Source organism: Pyxicephalus adspersus, chromosome Z (genome assembly GCF_032062135.1).
Source record: "Pyxicephalus adspersus chromosome Z, UCB_Pads_2.0, whole genome shotgun sequence".
Classification (NCBI taxonomy): domain Eukaryota; kingdom Metazoa; phylum Chordata; class Amphibia; order Anura; family Pyxicephalidae; genus Pyxicephalus; species Pyxicephalus adspersus.
The window spans coordinates 51970765-51997777 of NC_092871.1; the positions used below are offsets into that span (position 1 = coordinate 51970765).

At 38.6% G+C, this 27013-nt stretch overlaps 1 protein-coding gene across 6 annotated transcripts in view; it reads right to left on the reverse strand.

Moving 5' to 3' along the window:
* Positions 1-1714: 1714 nt before the first annotated feature.
* CCDC120 (coiled-coil domain containing 120) overlaps positions 1715-27013 on the reverse strand; it is a 108306-nt gene continuing 83007 nt past the window's right edge. For 2 of the 6 annotated variants that reach the window (XM_072431766.1, XM_072431765.1), the window contains exons 2-10: positions 11311-11384; positions 10110-10243; positions 8952-9068; positions 7447-7687; positions 6899-6949; positions 6632-6794; positions 5705-5806; positions 3433-4314; positions 1715-2786 (exon numbers count right to left, since the gene is read on the reverse strand). In XM_072431766.1, coding sequence (XP_072287867.1) covers positions 2678-2786; positions 3433-4314; positions 5705-5806; positions 6632-6794; positions 6899-6949; positions 7447-7687; positions 8952-9068; positions 10110-10243; positions 11311-11347 — 1836 coding nt within the window. In that variant the 5' untranslated portion in view covers positions 11348-11384 and the 3' untranslated portion in view covers positions 1715-2677. Of the gene's footprint in view, positions 2787-3432; positions 4315-5704; positions 5807-6631; positions 6795-6898; positions 6950-7446; positions 7688-8951; positions 9069-10109; positions 10244-11310; positions 20790-27013 lie in introns of those variants that run through there. The other 4 variants (XM_072431764.1, XM_072431763.1, XM_072431762.1 and 1 more) reach the window with 4 other exon arrangements.

The window sequence follows — 27013 nt, forward strand, 5'->3', positions numbered from 1 at the left end:
CCAAGTGTTTGTGGCGGCCTCCGGGCTCTCCCCACTTCTTTTGTTCCCTCCCCTTACAGCTCCTGGCAGATACCCCCCTCCTATCTCTATGTTGATATTCAAGTCATGCCCACACATAAACTATAGGCCCAACATTACATAGGAGACTAGCTATCCCTGCTTTTGGTGGATACCTGTTCAGTTGTAAGGGTAGTTTACAGATGGCTTAGGAACCTACCTAGGTAATATTTTTTTTATAAAACCATTGTAATGCTTTTTATATTTTTCATTAGCAGCATCCCTTCATAAGTCCATCAGAATGTTTATTAGAACTCTGTTACCAAAACACCTAATTTTTTTACCCCCTAAATAACTCTGTAACTGGATAAGAGGCCTTTGGCATGAATCTGACAGGTTTAGTCCTGGCCTTTTTGTTATTTATTCATTGGATAGAATGTAAAACAAGTGGAACATAATTTAAAATTGGAAAGCACATCACCATGTTTAATATTTAGTAATAGGCGTAATGAGTTTTTTTCTGGTCCAGTACTGGTGGTGAGGGATGGTCTACTAGAATCAGTAGTATTTTGTTACCAGTAATAGAAAAGAGCATTATAAATTTCCTTTGGTTTTTAGAACCACTCCAGCATACAACTTTTGTCATTGATGCATTTAGCATTCTTTTATTTAAATAGAGTGTGTGATACAATAAAAGTGTGTTCTATACTCTGTCTTTTTTCTTTTCTAAGTAAAAAAGAAAAAAATAGGCACAAATCCTTGGTACTTTAACTGCTGCCAAAGTGCAGCAAGTGGCATAATTGCCAGTATGACATGAGTTCCAAGGTGCTTTCATGTTTATTCCAATACCTTGTCCAGCTTCCAGTCAGTCTTGAAACCCCGTCAATTTGTAAGGTGACCAATTAGCATCAATACTAGTCTTTATGAATACATTTTATTCATGTCATAATATACACCAACATTAGTGCTATGAGCCAGATAGAGTGCTACTGCTTTTGCTGCACCCTTTTTTTTAATCATCAAGATGGGGTTGGGCAATGACTAACAAATGTCAGCAGCCATTTTTTTATTCCTATAATTACCCTCAGATAGGATTTACTGTTGTTCAGTGCTGGCTGTGCAAGTAGAAGCACATAGATGATGCATATCATAGATTTTCTAAAATTACGTTTTTTTATTTACTAGATTTCCTCCTATAAGCTGCTGTTCAGTAAACACAATTTACCTAGCAATTTCAATATATAGACCAAGTGTATTCATTAGGTTTCATCCACCATTAGTTCTTCCAATGAGAAGAAAAGTGACGAGGAGTCAAGCCAACATGCAACCCTAGGAAAGAGCACAAGTAGCATGATAGGCACCTTTCAATTTGTGGTAAACCACAGCATTGTTTTGCAGACTCAACTGCTCTCTTATTCAACTGTATAGAAGTGGATGCATTCACGCTGGTTTCGGAATTGATGCTGAAAGCGACATGTTGCTGCTGACCAGGCAGTTGCTTTTCCACTTTTGAAGGAAACATGCAAACCCTTTGGTTTGTGATGCAGTTTGCTATGCATTCCTAGAGCAGATAACCATGCAGGTTTTTAATCACTTACTGTTGGTCAACAAGGGCACAGAGAACAAATAAATACACATACATAGGTATATATAAACTGTATAAATGTTTTCACTCAAATCCACAGTTAAATGTTTGAGTGTTAATTAAACATGTTAATTTAAATGTTTTAGGTACTTTATTTTTTCAGAAGTTATTGTTAAATTTTCTTGCCCAATAAACAAGTTACTTTCTCCAAATAAAACAAGTTTGTACATATTGCACAGTGTTGTCCAGTTACCATTCAGTGTTTGTAACAAATAAAACATATCAGAAGGGATACTAGACACTGTTTCTTTTACAATAAGCCTAACCAGCATGGAGACAAGGAGTCCAGCTCAGCCTCCATCTTCTCTTCCAGCAGATGTAATAATTTGTTTTCTTCCAGTGTGTCTACTTACAAACATTCAGTTTGGATACAATTTATCAAACTATACAGTGTTTTACACAGCAGGGCACAGACTGTTTGCTAGCATTTTGCAGTAGCAGTTTGGCACAGGGTTTACATTAAATTTTATCAGTCTTTACCTAAAGCAAATAGACCATTTTCTTCTTCTTTATCCTGTTCTTTAAAGTCCCAATTCACACTGAGATAATATGTACTTTGTCAGTTGATTCAGATGGATACAGGGATCTAAATAGGCTGCAGTATTAACTGTACACAAAATTATGTTTTCTTTTTTTAGCCCTCCCCCCTCCCCCAAACACTGAGAAAGACGAATGCCAATGAACGCACATAACATTTAGGAACAAGGCTGAAAAATTAAAACTGTATGTATCACAAAACCCCCTCTACCAGGGAGGCACTTGTAGAGAGTATTAAATTGGCATTTGTGACAAGGAGGACCAGTCTCTCGCATGCTGCAGGCTAAACCCCAAACACGGTGTGGCTACTTATTGCACTTAAGCACCAACAAGCATTAAGGCCCATTAACTGCAGATCTTTTCTGTCCTGCTTCACTCCTCTCGACTAATGTTATTGCTGAAGAACCAAAATAGCAGTGTGGGTCTCTAGTTCTTCTTTGAGGAAGATTTTCAGGATTTTGGTGGTGGAAGGTATGATGGGAGGGCTGCCATCCAGCGTCAGACTAAAGTACCTGGTGGTGTGCCTTCCGTTGACCGCTCTCCTTGTGCCCGACTCCCCAAGGTGGCCTGGCTGTACAGGTCCTCATCCATGTACTCTGAAAAGTGCCTGATTAGGAGGGGAGGAGGGACGTGGCCAGTGATAGAATGCAAGGTGGTGGTGGTGTAATGCCATGTTTTGGGGGGGGGGGTTAAAAATGTTTCCAAGTGTCAACAATTAGACAGTGTAATGAGGAGGAGGGTAAACATGAAGGAAGGGGGAACAACATTTTTGTGGGCATTGATATTTTAAAAGCAAATGAAAATTGAGGAAGGAAAGAGGTGAGAAAAGAAAAACAAAACATTGTCAAATAGGGGAGAAAAGATTCATAATATGTGCAAAATGAAGTGGGAACAATAACATGAAAATAGAATGGAGAGCAGTGTTTAGAGTAAAAATCAAAGAAAAAGAAAGAAAATAGAAATTAGAAGGTCATAATGTTTACAAAGTAGCCCATGCAAACTAAGAACTTTAGGAGAGTGTATACATCCTATTCAATCTAACTAATTTAATGGATAGCAGTTCTGAAGAAAACTATTTTATGTTAAATGCGAATCCATCATCCATATAATTACACCACTATATGGATATTGGATATATACTCAATAAGGGAAGGATGTCTTTTCTGAATACCACATACAAGGGAGGTGGAGGATAAATGTGTGGGCAACAATTGAGCACCAATTAGGAGGGAGTTCAGTAGAGAACTTCGTACCTGCCATGCAAAGGAGCCCCAGTAAAACTGATTGAGTGTGGAAGTGGGGATCCAGTCTGATAGTGTGCCTCATGATAACCTGGACGATAGTATCTCTGGTACTGCACGTGGGAGGGAATAGGGTCCCTTTGAACTCCCCCAGATGCTGACGAATTGCGCAGATACCAGTCCCGGAGCCCCTCCAGTGCCAGAGCTTTGTGCACATTTCTCTCCATTGTCTCAGGTGGTGGTGCCCGAGGTTGACTCCTAGAGCGAGGACCCGGGTGGGAAACCTGAAGGGCACTGCGTTGCTGGAAGCCATCAGCATGCCAAGGTTGCTGAAAATGACTAACATCATTTAATTGAGGGCCACATGATTTGTTTCGAGTAACATTTCTGCGCTGTTGGGTCTCAGCACGACTCCGAAGGGCTGGGCTGCCCATATAGCCCTCATAGTAGCCGTCTCGTCTAGAGTAATGGCTACTACCATCAGGTTCCACCCACCAGGGAGAGTCAGGCTCCACCCACCATTGCCCTTCTGATTCTGCCCACCCCCGTGTCTGCTGCTGTTGCTGCTGGCGCTCCATATAATAATCTAACAGTATCTCTTCATATGGAAGGCGGGCATTAGTGTTGGGTGTTCTTGGGTCCGGAGATCTTGCCCCTCGTGGCTGGTGGTGCTTGGGTGCTGTGCCAGCCTGAGAGTGATCGCTCAAAGCTTCTGAACTCTTGAAGGAAGGTTTTCCCTGGGTCTCAGCAGGAGGAGGTCTTTCTATTAAAGCTTCAGAACTGTTGCTTCGCCTGCTGTGGGCAGTATGAGTATGTGGACGATCACTGAGGAATCCCACTTGGGAGTCTTGACTTCCTGTCCACTGCCTTTGCAACAAACCTGACCCATCAGATCTGGAGGGAAAAAAAGTTAAACATAAAATGGTTAAGGTGGGTGTAAAAAACCTTCTTTCCTCTGATTTTCATTGTCTTCCTTGCAAACTTAATTTAAAGCTCAACCCCAGGCAGATTTAAAGGCACCAAACTATTCCAGTATATATTCAAAACATTACATGCAACCTGAGTACCTAACGTACATAAAGGTCTGAGATAGTGGGGGGGAAGTGTAGATTTCCACTTGACTGTAATAAAACATCTGACTGCTGTCAACAAATGAGTAAGCAGCGCTGTCATAGGTTTAGGGACACCTCTGACCGGCACGTTGAGTAAGTGAGTCACTGGGTCCAATGTGATAATGATTCCTGATAGCAGAGACATGAGATCAATAACCTCCGCACAGTACTGTGCAATGCCAGGGCATGTCCATATAATATGGTATAGTGCACCTACATGGGAGCCACAGTGCCAGCAAAGGTTACTACTTGCAGGGAAAATTGTATGAAGTTTGTCCAATGTGAGGTACCAATGCATCATGACCTTGTATGCATTCTCTTTGTATTGGGTACAAACCAAACTTTTATGAGCTCTATTCCATATAATCTTCCATAATTCTATTGGTATTTCTCAACCTAGAATAGTCTCCCACTTGCATATGTAGGAGTGGGACTGGGCATAATGATGAATCTGGAGATAGCTGAATAGAGCTGTTGAAGGGAGCTCATGTTTTTGTTTCAAATCTGTAAATGAATAATGTTCCCGAGTGACTGGGTGAGCAACATGGCCAAAGCAGAAAATCCACTTTGAGGCCCAGGGATGAATCAAATGCTGCATCAGACTGTCAGGCATTTTTGGGTTAATTAGGAAAGTAGTAAGGAGTGATCTGGACATTTTAACAGTAGTAGACAGCAAAGATCTTTCACTGTCCAATCAAGGGTTGATGTCAAGGAAGTCACCAAACTTTGTTGCCCAACTTCAGTTGAAGAAAGATAAAATGTATAAAACAGCATAGCAGGGTTGGTAACCTAAAAAAAAACAAAAAATTATAAACCTCTATACTTATCTGTCTCCATTTATAGCGCAAGGCAACACCATCTTTTTTCTTCTTCATGTTCTCCCTGACCAGAATGATGCAACTTCCATGCAGGTGTGCGAAGGTTATTCAGTCCCAACAAATGCAGCTTTTGAAAATGTTTCCTGGAGCTTTCAGGCAGGTAAGACAGATTATTGCAGAAGGGAAATCACTTTTCCCTTTCTCCAATATTAATGACCTGCCTGATTGAACAGTTTGAAAACATTATTGAAATCTTTAGTTCCACTTTAGGAATGTGAAACCCTTTCTATGCAGGACTGTCACAGTTTACCACATCATTTGCCAGCAACAATAAAGCAACACTGCAGTACCTACCTCAATGCTGAGCTGCTGCAGGCATTTCGGCTTAGAACTGGAGTGGCTGGAACACTTCGACCTTCAAGACTGGATAGACTGCGGGGAAAGGAGCGCGTGGGGCTGGGAGTAAAAAAAAGTAAAAAAAATGTAAAAATATTAGATAAAATACATATAGGCAGCTAGAACTTTTCGTAACCCAGGCACTTAAAAACATAATTGAATGAGAGGAATACCCAAATAATACAAGATTCAGAAAACCCAATTACAGATATAACTTGTCACTCTATTTCTGGTAAGCCACAAAATGTCAATTGCACAAATAAACTAGGCTACATTTCATTAGGCTATATTAATGTCAATGATGATTAAGAGCATCAAATTATAAAATGATTACTAGAGAGCATTTAAGGAAAAAAATACAAATTTCTAACAATATTTAAAAAATATATGTAATCGTTTCTGGGTGTCAAATAAAAGTACTAAAAACTAGCAGATAGATTATATACAGTACACCCTATTTTTAACATGAGAAACCTGACTGAACTGTAAACCAAGGTTTAGTTTCCTTGTTCTAGCTGTTCGTCTCCTCTGTTCAGCCACTAACCACCTGCCTTGCATGTCGTTTAGCTTGGTTGTAGTTTACCATTATTCCACTATCATTCTGAATGACACAAGACGACTAAATGAGTCATTCAGAATAGCAGCGGCACAGAGAGTGAATTACAACCAAGATTTATAATGCAGCTGGCAGCTGAAAACACATGGGTGGGAACTGGCTGAATGGAGGAGATCTGACAGCTGGAATAAGGAGAAGTACCTACTACATTTCCCCCCAGCTCACAGAAGGTGAAATTTAAAAAACTGAAACTGCAGTGACAGTGCAAGAAAAGAAGAAAGAAAAAAAGTTTTACCAAAGATAGTACTGGGTTGAAACAATCAACTTACCTTGCTGTGCTAGCCATGGAGTTGCGCCTGTTCCGAATCTCACAGTACGTTTCCACAGGTGATGCTTTCCAGCCAACCCTCCGCTCGGGACTATTTGAGACAGCACGGGAGTGCTCAAAAATCCGGGGAGGAGAGGGCCTCATTCCTTGAGCAAGAATATCATCTGCAGGCAGAATAATATAGCTTTTTAATGGAATTTTATTTCTTTGATGCAAACTTGAAAATATCTTGATTTACTAAATTACTGCCCAAACTAGCTATACTCACCATGGCTGGCCCCATCAGATAAAGAACTGCATTCTGACTGAAATGCTTCATCTGTAAAAAAATAAAAAAAATATATATATATATATATATATATATATATATATATATATATATATATATATATATATATACACATATACACACATATATACACACATATATATATACACTCACTCACACACACACACACACACACACACACACATATTGAGGGGTTCCTTGCAGAGTTTCTTATTTTTAGAAAGTCATTCAGTTGTTTTTCTATTGCTTTTCAAGATGCTAATCGACACTACAAGGTAAACTAGTATGTATAAAAAAAGAATGCTATTAGAATTTCTGTATATTATTCAAATCTGGAAAAATGATTAAAACCTGATTATGTGGGGTGATCTTTGGGCAGCCATATTGTATTCATCCCCACAGCAATAGAATTATTTTCCTCTCTACAATAAGTTTAAAGAGCTTATAGCTGGGAGCTTTTAAAAATGACTAAAAGAATTCCACATTAACATGGCCATCTACTCCATGGTCAGAACAAAACCACTCACCCAGCAAACTGTGAGGGACTCTATGTGTTGGCCTCAGGCCCAATTTTTTGCGCAAGTTATTACTTTGCTCCTCTATCTCTTGCAGTCTGCGCAGCGCATCCAGGTAAACAAGTCTGCGTTTCCTGCGCTGCTCTGCAGTCAATTCTGTGCTCTGCTCTGCAGCAACACTCAGCTTCCGGGCAGCTTCTGCCATTTGTAGCTGCAGCGCGAAATCTCGCTCCAAACGATCCAACTGCACTTCCTGCAAGAATGAAAAAAAGAAGAGGTCTATAGACATTGGCAGCACAGTGGCCCAGTGGTTAGCATTCTGGCCTTTGCAGCACTAAATCACTGGTTTGAATCTCAGCCAGGTGACTATCTGCGGAAGTTTGCATGTTCTCCCTGTGTTTGTGTGGGTTAATTGGCTTTCCCCAAATTTGACCTTAAACTGCATTAGTGACATATGACTATGGTAGGGACATTAGATTGTGAGCTCCTTTGAGGGACAGCTAGCAACATGACTATGGACTGTGTAAAGCCCTGCATATTATGCTGGTGCTATATAAGCACATGTTAATAAAAAGTAATAAAATAAACGGGGATATGCTGAACTAGAGTGTAATACAAAGTATTACCACTAGATGGCAATCATAATTTTTTACTAGGGTAAACTATCATGCAAAGAATTTTAAGTACAACAAACAAATGTCAATTTATTATATTACTATACAGTATTTATATAGCACAGTCCACAGCCATGTCACTATATGTTCCACAAAGGTACTCACAATTTAATGTCCCTACCATAGTCATATGTCACAATTTTATGGAAAATCAATTAACCTAACTGCATGTTTTTGAAATGTGGGAGAAAAACGTAGTACCCAGAAGAAACCCGCGCAAACACAGGCATAACCTGCAAACTCCATGCAAATAGTGTCCTGGTCAAAATTCAAACCTGGGACCTAGCTCTGCAAAGGCCAGAGTGCTAACCACTGAGCCATCATGCTGCCTGGTGGAGTTTATTGGGACTAATGGTTAATAGTTTTGTCATTTTAGGGGACACATGGCACACATGGGGATTTGGAACAGTACGTGAAACATTTCTGATGGTTTTAAAAGGATATGCTTGAGTTGTGCATTTTGCCTTTATTCTTCCAGTCAGTTTGAAAGAATTTAAAGTGTTCCAAAAGAAACCCTCCTTAGTGCTGCAGTATGTGAGTGGAGCGGAAAACAAAAATGAAATCATCCCACACCAATCAAGACTTTTATTGTCCTCCCAAAGATTACATTTACTTGAAGGGGTCTGACTCTTTCAGGGATACTACTAGCTTCCAAGCTGTCTAATGTGAACTTTTTTTTTTGTTTTTTTTTTTAAGGACTGGGGTCTCTTTGCTGTGAAGATGCACCAATCACAAACCTGTGCAAAGTGGTCCGAGATTTGGGATGAAAATCCCACTCAGGATAAAAGCTAAACGAACTAAGGTATTTCTGGATCTCATGAATTATGAAAAACAGCTGCTTACTTCTGCTCTGGTAACCGCTGCTGCCGTCATTCTAAATGCTCGCTGCCTTCTTGTGACAGCTGGAGGTCGTTCGCCATATTCCAAGGGGTACTCCACAGGCACCTGTCCAGTCAGTTCCTGCTTGAAGAGAAGGTACAGTATTAGCAATATAAATACTAACTAATATAGCAAATCAATCACAGTACTGGTTTTGTAGCTGTATTCAGCCATGTGCCACCATGACAGTTATAGGCACCACTGCTGACACTAACATTACAAAAACAGAAACTTTTTGGGCAAATACCAATACTAAAACTGTACTTGTTGAATTTGTGAAGAGGACATTAGACTGCAAACTTGTTTGGGGCAGTGACTGATAGAACTTTTCCTATGAACTCTGTAAAAATCATTTAGGTGAAGTATATAAAACAAAACTATTCATGTACTATTCTGTACTAAATTTATTTTTGGGTATTAGATGTGGGAAAAGCACCCATAAAATTTCATTACAAAGGTTTGCCATTGCTAATCTATAAAGTGGCACATTTCTCAGCTTACAACAAACCTGTGCTGGCCCAACCAGGGCAAAGCAACATGATTGTTTTAATATCCCCACCCCACTGTCATATTTAATTATGCAGCAGTAGCTGAGGGAATACCTAATGCTTTAGGTAGCATGTAACTACCCAATACCATGGCCAATCAATGCTGCCGTAGGCAAATCTATTGCAAATTATTATTATTACTCATAGCTTACAGGGGGCTTTGCTTTGGTGAAGAAGCAAAATGATGTTAGGTATGTGCTGCCATGAAGGACTGCATTTACAATGGACTTGCTTTATCCAGTCTGGTGATTGAGGCACTCCATCCAAACCACACAGCTAGGTCTGTGATCTTCCTGCAGTTATGCCATGAAGTCTGGTATAACATCAGCCCCACTCTCTGCTAGGACAAAGAAGGAGCTGCATTACACTGATGAGCTTTATTACTGTGCTGGTCCAATCCTGGAAGTATGTTTGCAGCATTAGAAGTAAAACCATAAAGATTGGCCTGATTGGTCTGAACGATGCCCTTTACTCTTTCAGTCTGCAGGCTGCAATGCAAGGAATGACAAATACCAAGGCAGATAGGAATACTAGCTAAAGTAAAGTATAATACTCAGGACAATGTTTTACTCACAGCTTCCTGAAGGCACAGCCTCCGCAGTTCATTCACTTTCTGCCTTAATGTTTCCTGTAGATCTCGTTGTTTTTCTGTAAGTTCTGAGATCAGTTGAACTCTCTGCTTTGAGGAGGAGTCAAAAGGAGCCCCACCTGGGAAAAGGATATCATTCACATGATCAAAGTATGGTGACCACCTCAGCAATTTACATATTCCAGGTTTTATTGTGACCTTCTACTTTCCCTGAGCTCTACTGAATGAAGTACTATGAAGTATGAATTAAATGGGTGCATACCTTCCTCCTACCTGTATGGCCTTGTGATAAAGCTCATAATACTGCATCTTTGTTACATTTAACCAAATACTAGTGTGGAATAGCAGTGAAACGTTATAAAATTCCTAATAATATTGGCATAAAGAAGTTTTCTTTAAAGATTTTTGTTCTTCTTCCAAGCAGACTCTGAAGTTCTTTACAGGGAGCAGATCAACATACATTAACTACAAAGAAGGGGTCAGATTCTAAATATCAAATGTCCCTCAACTTTATTAAAGCGCATACTAGTATGACTAAAAGATCTTCTAGTAAGATTTCACACCCTTGACATGCATACATACTTCCAAAAATTCCAGTTGATTTTCTATTACTAAAATTTACCCCAGGATAAACATAACACTAGTGAGGAAGCTATTCACTAAATAACTCTGGCAAGCATCACAGCCAAATTGGAAGCACTGTAAATCCTCCAGGGGAGGCCCAGCTGTGAACTGTATTCTATAGAGTGGTGTGGATTATGTTAAGAATAAAAGTGAGAAGAAAACAAAATACACCAACTTGGGACAGGTACAAGTGATCAAGTTAAACATTATTCATGACAAGTGCATTAGTGGCACTGGAACACTTGAAAAAGAAGAGGACATTCTATTTACGACCTTTTTTAAGAAAAAAAAAAAAACTTCTGTCAGGTTTACAGTACTGTTTTTGATTTCAATGATTCCTAGGAAAGGTAGTTAGGAGAAAAAAAATGGACAGCAATAAAAATCAACATGTATCTCTGTTACAGAGGTGGGAGGTGTAAGATTAGATTTTAGTTCAGTGTACTGGTTACAAAAAAATGTTGGTATAAACATTTATCTATATATATATATATATATATATATATATAAAAACATACAAATAAACACATATACATACAACCACTGTACAATATTTTCATTTTACCTGTTGTGGAGATTCCACAGGGACCTTTTACCTCCATGTTTAATGCCTGCCTTCTAGGAAGTGCTGTCAGAAGCCTGCAGTGATGAGACAGAGCAGTCAGGAAGACTTGGCATTGTATTTTTCATCATATGGTGAGAAATACAGAGTGTCATGGTGAATAAGTATAAGAAAAGCAGACACAAAAAGTAAAAAAAAGTCAGAGACCTGCAGTGCATTCAGATTCAAAGTTTCTAGATTTTTTTATTATTAATAAACAGTATTTATAAAGCTCCAACATATTATGCAGTGCTGTACATTAAAAAGGGGGAAAAATATTGTATTAAAATAAAACCTCTTTGCATTTTTTTTTATTTGTGTTGGAGATATATTAGAATCACTTCCTGTCTGATAGTTACAGGGACAGCAAGTTAGAGCATAAGACCGCCAGCTGGCAATGGAAACCTAACATGGGCACCCTATCAATCCCAAGTTTTTCCAATATCAATCATCCATCTAGTGGACTCAGAAAATTATTACTGGATTTATATGTCAGCAGGGTTTACTCTAGGGGAACCAGATTGTGCATGTAAGTCTGGCCACCATTTATTATCTGGATAACAATGTAAATAATGGAATGCATTTGTTCCTACAGTCCCTGCATAGAGCTTCAATGCCCAAATCCCCCTTTACTAGGGTTGCCATTGTTGCCAATATATACCGTGTTTCCCCGAAAATAAGACATTGTCTTATATTTATTTTACCTCTGAAAATCTCATTAGGGCTTGTTTTCAGGGGATGTCTTATTTTTCTCACAAAAAAATCTATATTTATTCATGTACAAAAATCTGTATTTACCAAAACCTGCAACCAATATTACTATAGAAAGATACCTCTGTGTTACCTGTGACCTGTCAATCACAGATTTCTTCTGTTATGTACAAGAAGTCATGAATAAGAATTGACATAAATGAGTAATTAAAAAAAACATAAGCAAACAAGTGCAACATAACAAGAAAATGTGCTGACAATAAACATGTGACTCATAGAATTACATGTTAAATCTGAGTAAAAGCAAAAAAAAAAAATCAATTAATAAATATGCATTGCTGCTAATGAATAAAATACCAGCAAGGACCTTTTGAAAAGAGAATCCACCAACCTCTTAGTGCTAGTGTCACACCAGAGTACTGTAGGTTAATTAACCCTGCGATTTCTTCACCCCTTGCTCCAGTGCTTTTGAAATCTCCCGCTCGCTCTCTCTCTCTCTGCTCCCTCCTTCCTCTTGGTATCCCTTCGTGTACCATGTGACCACACCCTCCGAAGAAGCCAATAGGGCTTACTTTCGGGGTAGGGCTTATATTTCACCCTTGCATGATTAGCATGCTAGTGCTTACTTTCAGGGTAGGTCCTATTTTCGGGGAAACACGGTAGTAAAGAACTAGTTGCAGTAAAAACACAAAAGCAAGCGGGGTGTCCTTTACATTAACCGGTTTATGCCAAGCATCACAGTACAATTTTCTGACAAGGCAAATAAAATGGAGATTCAAGAAAACCACAACATTTATTTATATGCAAATGAAGACAAAACAAAACACAGACTTTTTTAGTCATTAAGCCACCTACAGCAACAAAATACTGTGTCTGCAGGCTAGAATGCAGAGTCTCAAAATCAGATTAACTTCAGGTTTGCATATAGTTCTCTGTAATGCCAACTTAGAAGTGGCATTTTAAATGATAGGTGAAGTCAGATGGGCTAAGAAACCCTCTGGGGTCTGATTCTAGCAGGGAGCTTTCATTGGCAATTTAGGATTTGGCAGACCAAGGATTCAGTGAGGCTATGTTCAGACTGTCGATGAGGTTGTGGCGCTTTTACCACTTCCTTGAGGAAGATGCGTAACAAGTGGCAAGTGGCCCCATGGAGAATAAATGGGGAGCGAAAGCGATTTGGTACAGTGCTGCTCCACTGCTGACCGTTGTCAACTCTGCAGATGCTTGTTCTTTAAAAGAACCAGTGCTGTGGTGCAACTGGCTGTTCAGTTGGCAGGGTGCCATGCGCTGTGAGCCATGCCTGATACCAAGGCTGACCTGACCCTGCCCTAAGGGGCTTCAATTACCACTGGTGACAACCCAACTTTTAAATAAACTACACTATGAGGTCTATTTTAAAGCAGTAATTAAGGCATTCTTCAAACAATCCAAAATTGCCATTGAAAACATATAGACCATATGAGAGTGTTGCAGAACATCACATTCATTGTAATAAGTGACCCCCTCTGTGTCTGTGCATTTTTGTTACCTTAAGCACAGTTCATACAACAGAACAGCAAGAAAGCCACAAACAATACCAAAAATCAACCCTATGCACAGCTATCTGGCAATTTCAGTAATGAAGGCACCAAAACTTTGATTGTTTAAATCATGTCATCTTCTCACAAAAACTTTCAACCAGAATACATTCAAAATTGTCATAAGCAGAAAACTAAAATCAGACACAGGGAAAGACAATCAATAAAGATGCAGAACGTAAAAGCAAACACAGAAATATAATATATAGCAGCTGAGCAGTCCAAAGAAATGGTGGCTGTATTTTTTTGTTTACATCCAATGGCAGAAAGCATTTTACTGCAGGATTACCAAGTGAAAATGATGGAAACAAAGCCCATTAAAAACATGGCAACCATATCCTAGGGACTGGTAAGTTTATTAAAATGTATGTTAGGTGACAGGAATAGATAGGAGACCCAGACTGTTTAAGTCCGCTTTATGTTTCAGCTGCTAGAAAGACTTATGACATCACTTGTGTCCTGTTCAACTTTTCAGCTGTACCAAGCCTGCATACACATGAAGCAACATGCAGTTAACACCCTTTGTCAGAATCTAGCCTATATGACACAGGAAAGCTTGGAGCTGAATCAGATGGTGAAAGCACGTCACTTAGGCAAACACAAGCCGAAGGTATGCAACAAAAAAAGGATTGTTTGTAGTCCTCTAAGCCTCTCATGGGCCTAACACACTCCCGGGCACGTAAAACATTAACCAGAATAGAATAAGAATGTTCCAGAATGTCTCCTAAATTTAAATTTTTTGCCACTCATTAACACAATACATTCTTTTGTTGACAGATCACAAACTACACCTCTGTGTATTGAAAAACTATTACTAAAATGTAACTGCAATAGGTCATGTTTAAAAAGTTGATCAAGCCCTTGTCCCCACCAACTGTATTTGATAGAATGAACCAGTGACCTCTGTAATCAGCTTTCACTCTATTTTTCATATGGCAGTGAAACTCCTTAGTAATGTCTAATCTTTATATTTATACACTGGGATGTCAAGTTCTGTCTTTATCTATTTTTTCGCCCATCCTGTGCAGCAGCACACCCACTGCAAGCACACCTAATTCTGTAATCGTACCCGCAACAACTGAGCTACTAAAGCCCAACGGTCTTTACATACCTGTTTTAAGCAATAGATTCCCCTTTTTCACCCCTTTCTGAATGTTCATATCTTCAGGAGAGGGCTGAATTGGGCTTTGAATCATAATAATGAAAAAACATCAGTGATCACTATAGCATGCAAAATACATTATGTGTTCTGCCTTTTCCCCCCACTCTCAAACAGATACACTTTCCAACCTTCACACCAACTTTCCCTCCAACAACTCTTACACGGACCCCAGCAGCCAGGAACAAAAAAGAAATTTGTGTGGGAAAAAAATAACAAAACAAAAAGTCAGTTGTTAGTTATGACGTATTTAAATGTTTCACCTAGAGTGTTCCAGCAGATCCCTATTCACATCACTTCAGCAATTTAAACCTGCAAATAACGAGGAAATATAGGTTATTCCTCAGGCTGTGGAACAATTACTACAGCACACACCATTGTGTATTGATCTGTTCATAGATACTCTTTACTGTGCAAAATGGCAACAATTAACATAAACATCAAGAAAACAACATTTCCATTTGTCACATAAAATATTGATAACATTTGTAAATACCTATGTAAACATTTCAAAAAACATTCAAAATGAAATATTTTGCCATATTTTTGATTTAGGTTTTACTTGGTCTCACTGTTATTGAACAAAAAACAGGAAGTTAACACATATAGTCATAAAGAAACAATACACTAACACAAACAACAGAAATATAAAATCATAATTATATGCATGAATCCAAAGGAAAGTACAGACATTGTCGATGTTGTTCATGAACATACAGTTTGATTCTGTAAACCAAAGTCCATCCAACTAAAGAGAATGGGTAAGGCTTCTAAAAAATGATCTGTATATTATAAAGTAACAAGGAACAAAAAAAACAAACATATGTTTAAGACATATACATTGACTGGCACCTTGATATTCCTAAGTTATCTATTGGGTACATTGTTTGGGGTCAATTGTCTTCAAGTGTAAGATACATCACCGAACCTGTATGCATAAGAGGAATTGTGATACTTTGCGGTTAACTATGACAGATACATGGAGGAAAGGACCGACAAAGACAAGAAAGATAGAGACAAGGAGAGGTGATTGGGTCTACAGCCTAATTGAGAAGTTCCCCCCCCCTTCCTGCCACCCTTCAGGTCTTGGGAGCATAGTTGCCATTATCAAAGATGTGGAGATGAACAGCTACATAAGTATCCTAAAGAGCCCAAATGATATTAAATGTATCCTAATGATCATATAACTGGGCTTTTTACAATTCAATGAAAAGAATGAACAAAGAGGGGCTTTTTTGGCAAGCAGTTTAGATCATATGTATGATAGGTATGTAAAATATTAAAAGTACAAATGATAATAAAAAACAATGACAACAGTAACCTGAGTATTTTTAGACAGTTCAGTCTCTTTCAAATGGTATCATTGTCTCTGTTTCAGGCGTGTTTTGCCAGTTGGCTTCCTCAGGGGAATTAAAGAATGTTATTAATTTATAAAATAACAGCAAAGAGAATTCAAAAAACATTTTACTCAGAGCCTTTGAAACCAATCAAAGTCATCATAACTTTAAACATCAAAAAACATATACTATTTTAACATAGAAGTAACAAAAAAACAGTAAGTACCAAAGTTGTTTGAGAAAGTTTTCATTAAAATAAGTAAGTATAAAAATCTGCCTTGTGAATTACAATAAAGGTAAATAGTAATCATGGTGAAGTTTTTTATAGGTATCTGGAGTCATAGGGGTGTTATTAAATGAGAGGAATGCGCATGTGCGGGTTTCCTGTAATCTCCACCCAGTCCCTCCTAGAGGGAATGGAATTGTTCATCCTCTCCCTAACTCACCCCACGGCTTTGTTCATCTCAGTGGTGCAGAGTTCCCTGGGGGTGAACCCTGGGCAGCAGAAGGAGCCGATGCCCAAATAAGGGACGTTGGTAAGCAGTGGTCCAGGCTGAGTAGCTGACCTTACCGCTCTAATGGCACCGACATACGCCTGTTGGTACCCTTGTCCTCCATAAGCCAAGGGGGGGAGAAGAGAAGAGTGAGAGATGGAGAAAAGGAAGAACTAAATGCAGTCCAGGAGTAAAAATAAACGGATGGGGGATAAATAGTGGGGTCTGTTGATTGAAAACGTGTGTAAATTATATGTAAGCAAGAATGGGTACTGTGTCGAGGTGCTGCATGAATGGTACTCAATATCAAAATGTATATGGATATGTGTGATTGTGGTTGTAGAAGTGCTAGTGTTAAACTATAACGTGTTTGGAAAAAAGTTGGAATGAATGTGTGTAGATGTGTTCGAGTGTTATCATGAGGCTGTATATGTTGGACTATATGCATGTGGGTAAATAAGTGTTATAAGTGATAGTAAATAAGTGTTATAAGTGATAGTAAATAAGTGTTATAAGTGATAGTAGTAAGTGATGGCGTTACATTTGGAAAAAATATACATACTATTATGTGCTAATGTTAGTTGAATAATTAAAACAGGTGTGTTTTTTGTGACACAAAGTAAGTAGTTAATTGTTTTTTTTAATATTGAATGTTATACAAATGATATATTATATGGGCTGACATACAACATATAACCGGGCTGTTAGTTGTTCCATAAGGTGAACGTCTTTGATATGACTTAGCAGGGCTGAATCCTTGAAGGGGGGGCGGGGATGGTGGTGACTTACTGTTCTTGGTAATAAGGCATCTCGGCCCTGTTAATATATTAGCAACCAATCGTTTGCTAAATTTGGAGAGCTTACGGTTGGTCAAACCAAGTAGGTGGGTTAGCAGACCCAGCACCTCCCCAACAAGGTAATTGACTGCTCTCCAATAGGAAACTAAATGTGGACAAGACCAGAATATGTGTTGCAAAGTTTTTGTTAAAACTTGAGCAGAACCTCAGGACCTAGATACCATTGCATCAGGATCTTATATGTGTTACTGTGCAAAATTAACTTTTCTGAGCTTGACGATTTTCGTGTCAAAATGGAATATTTGACTTTTATAGGTAGACTTACACATTTAACCAACACCATACAAATTTCCACTACTCAAAAAGAGGAACTCAAGACAAAGGTCTATTTAACCAACAAGGTGATAATTTGTGATAAAACACACACACACTGGGGTCTTTTTATAAATCAGGGAATTCTGGGAATCTTCCATCTGTTTCAATGGCAGTATTTGATTGGTGGGAATGTTTTAGGCAATGTTGATTCCCCATTTTTAAATAGAGCTCATTATCTTTTACTTATTTGTTTTTTGCAAGAAAAAAATTGTCCCACACATTTCCATTAGATAGGATGTGTAAAGTACCGTATATATTTCAAGAAAAAAAATGACTTACAAAGAGTGAAGACAGCTGCGTATGAGGTGGCTCATGCAATAATTTAGCTTTTTTGTACCCTTTTCCTTTATAGTGAACTTTTTCCTGTCCCCTTTTGACTACACTAGCTCTTTAGAGGAATCTATGAAAGAAGACATGGTCATGACATACGATGGACTTCAAATATGTCTGCGGTTATTTTTGGCCAGTACATTGTGGATTGACGGGACTAGTAGTTTATACACAAATGATAATATTTGTGCTGTCTTTTCAGGAAAATCAACTGATATTTTCTGGACTTGGCAAAATGTTCTTAGCCTGAAAATAGAAGACAAATGCAGCTACTACATTTAAATAAAATATTTAATACATTTTATATTAGGATTTCTAAAATTGGGTACACTTTCAGTTTAAAGGTTGTCCAGAATCCAGCTACCTGGCAAGGACTAGGCAGAAGGACTAGGCAGAATGGTCCTCTCCTGGAATGTGGTTGAAGGTATTTGAAGAGAAGACTATTTGCAGCTGCTCTAATAGAAGACTACCAATAACACTGCCGTCATCTAGAAAAATGGTGTTGCAAGTCATATGTCTCTTCAGTGTGGTTAGAGGCAGTAATGCAAGTCTGGCAGTAGTTCCAAGTTTTCTCCCAATTTATCCTAAGCTAAACAAAAAGGTTGAGACTGCAGTGGAGTTGGTCCTGAAGCTAGAACTCCGAAATTAGTGTTTCCATTTTAGTATAGTCGGAAAGGGTTAGGACCTTGTAAGGTTTTACTTTAATCTGTGACCACACTAAGGTTTCTCTTCACATTCTGTACTAATGTCACCCCAAACATGGATGTAAGTTAAACTCTTCATTTCTTATTCCTGCACCAGTATACTATCTAACCTAAGTCAATTAGGCACGGATAACAGTGCCTGGCTGCTTAACCGTTTTCCTTAAAGGAATACACAAATGGACAAGAAGAAAGGGCAAATATACCCTATGGGAATAAAACGTGTCAAAATAATAGGCAAGGTAGGCCAGGGTACTGCAAAACAAAGATTTTTCCATCCTTAGAAATTAAATTGGTGCAACCCTTTACAAATACTGGTTCTGCAGAAGTTCCTGGAAAGAATGGTACAGTGTTGGCAATCATGTAAGTACAACACACCTCAAATATTCTGTCTGTCCCCTGCTGTGACATATTACCCTTGCTCTGCTCTGACATGGAAACTAATGGGTGCCAGGTCACATTGCTCAGTACATGCTGTGCCCAGGTTTTTCCATAACATGCTCTAACATTATTGAACGCACTGGATTGGTGATTCACCAGGCCAGGACTCTACAGGAGGGATGTCTGTGAACTTCCAAGTCCAAACAAGAGCCTGCGCAGTTGGCCCTGTCCACTGAAGTGATGTCACCTGTATATAGTTACACAATTATAATCCTTACACTCCCTGCCTGCTAAAAACTCTGTGCACACACCTAGCCCAGCAAAACAATCAGCTCTGTTGTCCACCCTTTTATCAAAGTTCCCAGAATATCTTTGACGACCAGCCTCCCACATTTTCATTGCCCTCTCTATTTATAGATTGCTTCCCTTCTCATACTTGGAGTACAGAACAACATGGCAAGGTTACTTTTCAGCAGAAACCATAGTGAGTTATCACACAGGGCACACACTTAGTGCTGCAACTTTTTTCCACCTTTTTGCCTTTCTGTTCTATTTTTGTGTGGAGAACCCATCTAAGGCCCACTTTTTACAGGCAGAATAATTGCCAATTTCACACCCAAATTACAGATCCAAAAAGTCCTAATCCAACATCCAAAAATAAGAACATGTATATGATATTCTGCCCTTCTGATTGTGGAGCAGCATTGGGGTGAATTATGGGATAGATAGAAGCTCTGGATCAGATTTTCTTGATCATTTGTTTCAACTCAAATTGTGTACTTTCTGACAATATTCAGCAACACGTCTAATCAACCTCACCCAGCTTTAGAATTCACTTCAGATCTAATCTGAGCAGCACATGGAAGTTGTCAAACTATGTGTACTACACTTTAGGGTACCTCTAGAGATAAAATTCAGGTAAGGTTCAGAACGCTAGGAAAAGTCTTTGTCTAAGTTTTCTTCAACATTGCGTGGAAGAGCTGATTTTAATACTGATGTAGGTAAACTGCTGGGGTGATCAATTTTCTAAAAGCTGGTGTTTTGAAATGTTCCCCTAATCTGTTCCACTCTGCACAATGTGCTTTTGTGAAAACATTGTTTTTGTGGCCCTTTTTTAGAAATGAACCATTGACCTTCATCTTGTCTCTGTACGTATCCTAAAATAAAAACTTCTGCTGGTAATTTATTTACTAACCTAGCCCCCTCCAGGAGGTTAGATACCCCATCCCCAGAGAGAAGAGAGCACCAGAGAAGTAGAACGTCATATAACAAAAGCTACCTACCCCTGGAAAAAAAGAAATAAAGCAAGAATTGTAGCAGGTATTGCAAAATCTTCCAGGAGTTTGCAGGGCCTGTAATGAGATGCTACAGACTATCCATAGCAAATAGGAAGCAAGTTTTGACAAAAATATTACTCCCACTGCTGCCTGACCTGGGGTAGCAGCTAATCACATCACAGGTTAATGCCTGGCTTTTACCCAGTCCCAGCAGGAAGTGTCAGTAATCCACACCAGCATTACACAATCTGCATGTGCGCACAGACACACAACAGGTGAGGACAGGTCAGGCAGTGCTGACTGACTCACCCCCTCCACAGCTGCTGCAGGCCTCCATAGTGCTGCACAGGTTTCCTGTGCTCATTGCCAAGAGAACTGCTACTGGACTCTCACCCTTCCCAAATTGCATTATCAAGGACAATACTGGAGTAGAGGACAGCAAACAAGTTTTATAAAGCAAATATCATCTTAAATAGTTTTTAGGTATGTGTTTGAATGTGATCACTGCTCAGCAAACAAAACCCATCGTAAGGGGAATAAAGAAACTGCCATGGCTGAACTGCCTTCAGAAATGTAATTTGCCTGACTGTCATGCCTATCCTGTTCTGCATACATATTCTGGGTCAATGAAAGAAGCACGTAAAGTATTCATGCAAGCCTAAACAGCCAGGCAACAGATAATTTTAGGCTTTTCCATGTTCACCTTGTTCAGACCTGACAGTTACAATAGCATTGTATTTTCGGGCATTGTTGATCTGCATGGACTTCAGTGAAAGTTATTACCAATGCAAGTCACACTGGCTAAATTATCAAATTATTTGTTTTTTTTTTCTGCTCCATGAATAATCCATCAGAAGATCATTGGCTCAGAAATCCATCATTGGTCTTTGCTATGACTGTGGCAGTTGGGCAGAACTGAAAAAAAGTCTTCATGGTGAACATGGATGGGCAGAGGGGATGAATAGTGAATAGTGGAAGAACACATCTGACAGTGTTAACTCTTATCAAGTTAGTGCTCTTACCGTCTGCCTGCATGGCTACTTTAGTAAACCTGATTATTTTCAAGAAATTCCATGGTATGCTTTTGTAAATAAAAAAAATTATGTTATGCACATTGCTTGCTTGATGATGATCTCCCAGTACTATGTTAAACAAGACTTTGTGATTTGTAACCTTGTATGTAAATAATATTTCCACCTATAAATAATGTTTCTTTTTTTGTAATTTGTTTACTCCAACACCTATGGTATAATAACTGTTATGTACATGCTTTAATATTCTGAATGTTTTATACAGTATTTATTTCCTGAAAAAAAAAAAAAAAAAAAAAAAGTTATCGGGAGGAGTTGAGACTCACTGCACATGTTTTGGTCCTCCTACGTGTCCTATTAAAATATTTTTGTAGGTAAGCCACAGAGACCAGTGACCCCGGCTTAGAGAACAATGCTGTCATTGTCCCTGAAGAAAAAGATCCATTCGAAAGCAAAGCTTTTACTATATACTTCCCCATGGTTATAATAAATAGTTGCCTGTAAAAAGCTTATGTTCCACAGCTCCACTGTCCCTTAATCTTCCTCTGGTTTCTTTAGCATCCCAACTGAGAAAATCCCCACCAAGATTTCTGCCCTTATTATTAGTAGTAGTCTCTTGAAATGTTTTATTACAATGAAAAAAATGGAAATTCCAAGGAAAAGGATGAGATTACAACAATGGCAGATGGGTAGGGATGGAAACTCTGATGTGGGTGCCTCTTTGCAAGCTTATTACCAACTTAGTTGTTTGTTCATGGGATGCTTATCTTGTTAGCCCAGCTTTAAACCAACCATACACAATACAAATATGTAACAACTAGACATTCTCCTTAAAAAAAAAACCCCAAAAGTATTATATTAAGGCCTACATCAACAGTCTTTTGATCAGAATCTCTTTAGACTATCCATTGACCTACATAGTTGTTAGAGGGCATAAAATGTGTATGGTCAACTTGAGACATGCAGGTGAAAAAGGCAACAAAAACTGAACTTTTATAAAATGTTGGTCCCCAAAACTTTATTCCCAGGTCTCATGTCCAGAAGTGAGAATGCTTGACCAAGCCTCCACTGTGAGCACTGACAGCAGCAAGTGTCTTCATTCACTTTACTGAAGACAATGTAGAAAATCATCTCTACTGGTGCTAGGACATAAGGTCATAAGATACAGAACCAGGCCACCATGGCACCTGCTTTTGTTTTATCTCATATGGAAGTTTTGGATCAATGTTACACCAGACACTTGTAGATGGAGAATTCATTGAGGGTGGTCTTCTTGTAGGTCTCTGCAGAGAATAATCCTAAAGTGCAATGATTCGTGATCTCAGCTTTACCTACTACCTCCTTCCAGAAGTAAAACAGTTTTCCTCTCCCTGCAGTGATTTAGCAGCCAAGCTAACCCTCCTCCTATAAGTGATTAAACAGATGAGTTGCCCCTATTTCCCTCTCCAAGCAATGATTCAGCAACTAAGCTATCCCTCTACCAGAAAGCAATTCATGAGCTCAGCTACCCCCTTCCAGCAGTAATTTGGAAGCCCAGCTACACTTGTTCCCACTCCTAACAGCCTATCACTCTTTTAAACCCCAAAATAAAGGAACTATATGCTGCATCATAGAGCAGTAGCTCTAGATGAACAAGCAGAACATCTGAGAGAACTTATTAAGATAACTAGTACTTTTGCTGTGAACTTTGTAGATAGATAGCTCCACAGTACTTGCAGATATGGAGGTCAGCAATGGTTAGTTTAAAGCATTGTCCTGGAAAATCTCCCCAATGTGGTCAGAGAAAAAAAATCTTCCTAATTTTACAGTAGACTAATGAGAACAGGAAATCCATCAAAAACTTAACTTTAACTCGGAAATGAATGGACTGTGACTTCAATATTAAACCTCTCAGAATATATAATACAAATGAATGGCTGGCTAGAAATACATACATTTCTACAAATAGGTATCATCTCTGAGCACCTGCAAAATATTCCACAACCCTATGAAACCCCAGAAAGCAGGAAGAACTGGAGCCGGAAGCAGGATCTACACTGCACAGTTAGCAAAGTTACTCAATTTGAGGTTGTGGATTAACTGTAAGAGATTATATCATCAGAAGTCACGTGAAACACTTCAGAGATGCAGAATGAGTTTTGTAATTGGGACAAGAGGTGAAGTCATACATTCATTTTTAGACATTGTGCAAAGGGAGGAAGAAGCAAATGTTTGTAAATCTGGACTGGGATACGTGTACACGACTAACAAAAGGTGATATTCTATGGCAACTGTATTAAATGTGTATTAAACAGAGGTAGTATGTTAATCGTGCTTTAAAGTAGACAGAATCTGAACCTACCACTGCTGACCTCATTTTAAAAATGCTAAAGACATGACTGATCATGACTGACAGAAAGGGATGGCTTCATTCCTTTCTGATTCACTGACCCTGACAAATATGCAGATTAATGGAGTCAAAAGACCATATCAGTACCAGGTGAATGACTGTAAAATATTGAATCCAAAGGTTCAGTATATTTGAGAGTGCTTGCCGCTCAAAAGCGCATGCAAAGGGTATGAACTTTCTGATATACGCAACCTTAGCTTCTCTGACCACGGAATTAGGTTATATGATTTAATAGGAAAAAGATCTAGGAAGAGTCTGGGAACAAGAAGAATGGAATAAAATTTCCATGACACAGTCTAAGGTTTCCCTGAATTCGGCCAAAGTTGAGGCCAATCTCAAAGTCATACATAGATGTTATCTAGTACCAGATTGCATAGCTAGATACCAGTCTAATGCCTCCACACTGTGTTTCAGGGGATGCAACAAACGAGAACTATGGAACATATATGGTACCCGACAGCTCAAAATTATTGGTCAGCAGTGTTTAAGGTATCATCAGAGATTGTTCGTTTAGATATTTCGAAATCTGCGGAAATGCTTTGCTTAGCAAACTTGACCAACCTTTTCCCCCCCCAATTCCAAAAAACGTATAAACCTTATTTTGATGGCAGCAACGGTTGCATTAGCAAAGGCTTGGAAAAGGAGAGATATGCCTATAGAAGCAATATCTAAAAAATTAAACTAGATAATGGTCAATGACAAACTCACTAACATTTAGAGTGATAAAATAGAAAAGTTTGACCAAATTGGGAACCCTGGAAATCATATAAAAATGCTGTAATACACTTTAAGGCTTAGGTCTTTAAGGCACTAAGGCCTCAACCTATACCCACATATTTTACTTTGACAGTCTCCAACCCCCTTTCCTTCCTCTTTCCCCGTTTTCAAATCTGGAATTGTTTATCCCTATGGCTTTATGTTTCAAATGTTTTGGTCATTTAAATTTTGTATTGAAGCTCAAGATGGTTTTTGCAAAAGCTGTTTCCTTTCCGGATCTATGCTGGTCATTAGTCATTTTACAGAGAACTAACTAACTTTTAAACAAGTGTCTCGAAAGGACACTTAGGCTACTTTCGACTTATGTCTTGTTGTTGTATTGTTTATTTGTACAAAAAAAATATTTTTTCTTTTTGTTTTTTTTTTTATTCCTATGTTTAAAAATCAATACAAATATTGAAATACAAAGGTTCGGTATAGCTAACAAGTAATGCAAATCCCTGAAATTAAGTTACTATTTTTTCAGAGTTTATTAGAGGCATGCTTGTTCCATGACAGAGCCTCGTTAGACAGTGGTGCCAGAATCGGGATGACATCCCTAAAGTATGTTGCCAATGAATACTTATTTCTACCTCTGCTCTCCCCAGAGTTCTCTAAATCACTGTGCTCATACCTGAGAGCATTTCAACTTGCTTCCTGTGGTCTGTATGGCACAATTTCCCAACTGTTATATTCAGATTTTCAAAGCAACTTTGATCTTGACCCGTTTTGAGGTTTGTTTGGGCACAATTCTCTAGACTTAGAAGGAGGAGTTCCCAGGTCATCATATTGCTCATGCCTGGATGAAACCTAAGTCCCAGAAGTAGCATGTGCTCCCTCTGGGTTTTATTTTGTTATGACTTGTGTACCTTTAATACAGCTTTCCTAATTGTCATAACCTGCAACTATCCATGTGCATACAAGCAGTTTATTAAATGTCTTTATGGGATGACAAGACTCTATGATTGTTATTATTTCCTGCCCATAAAATGTCAGCAGATTCCACAGCACAGGGGGAGGAAAATTAAATAACGTTAAAATGAAGAACTTCAAGCAACCCCTCTAACAAAATAAACTCAGTTCAGTTTATATATGGAGTCCTTGAAACCATTTTTTTTTTTTTTTTTAATATTCCGAAGTGTTCTGTAAGTGAGAGTTCCCTTCATTTTATGTCCTAGAGGCACCCTGGGAACTAAAAGAGCACTCACAAGTATGGTAAAATCTTCGCCTTGATTTTTCACCAAATTGTCAGTATTGAACGATATTTCTATATAATTTTTTTATTAGGTGGCAACTGTAAAATGTGGGTTTTTCCCCCCCATCACTAGTGATGCAACAATTAGCAAAACCACACATCCTTCATAGCTGGCCTTAAAACTGCTAGCAGCTTTAACGGTTATGGTGTTATTCACTCATACATTTCAATTGGCTATTTAATTAGGTGCATCCTGCACAGTACCTGCGTTTCAGGCACTGGGGGAGGATGTAAGACATAATTAGGCAGCAAACCATTTTTGTTCCAGTGGTTTGAGATATTCGTCCCGAATTCTGTCATTTGCAATTTCCTGGTATGTAATTGTTACTAGTCATGCAGCTTCCTTGGATGTGGTATTATTGCATTAGATTTATTTCTCAAGTCAAGATATTTTCAGCAAGTACAGAAAATACATGTTGCTCCTGATAGAAATGCAGTGCCCTAGATTATACTAAACATAAAAAAACAACAACTTTGTATTAATTATGCGATCCTCCTATTTCCATCAATCTGCCATGGGACAACCATGATTTCTTCAATAGATACCTTGGAGGAAAAATATTGTAGGTAGGAAGGGATAGAATGAATATAACCAGTATTACCAGATGAAAAAAAAAAATGAATGCCACCACCACATCTATAGACAAATAATTTGCAATACATTACATTTTTGGATTATATTACTCTTCAAGCGGAACTCCAAGGAGAATTCCACAACTTAAACTGCTAAATTTAAACAAAGCATGAGACTTCCAATTAGGAGTTCTAGCCACTCAAATAGAAGGTCCACTGGGCAATCTTTCCCAAATCCCCTACAATATACTAACTAAACTCTCTCTCTGTGCCTAGACAAGGATGTCCCTGCCATTCTGGTTACAGTCCTAAGGAACACAGAGCAGGCAATCTCATGAAAAGACGCTTGTTATAAAGCAAAGTGATGATATTTGGCCTGCACAGTGTTCCAAATAGCTGATTCCTGAATAATTGTGACATTCAAGCCAAAGAAGCAGAAAACATGGGTAAGGTATAAACCTAACCTTTTCTGTTTACAGGTAGGTTCTTTTGTCCCACATATTTTAGGTGATTTAGAATTTCTA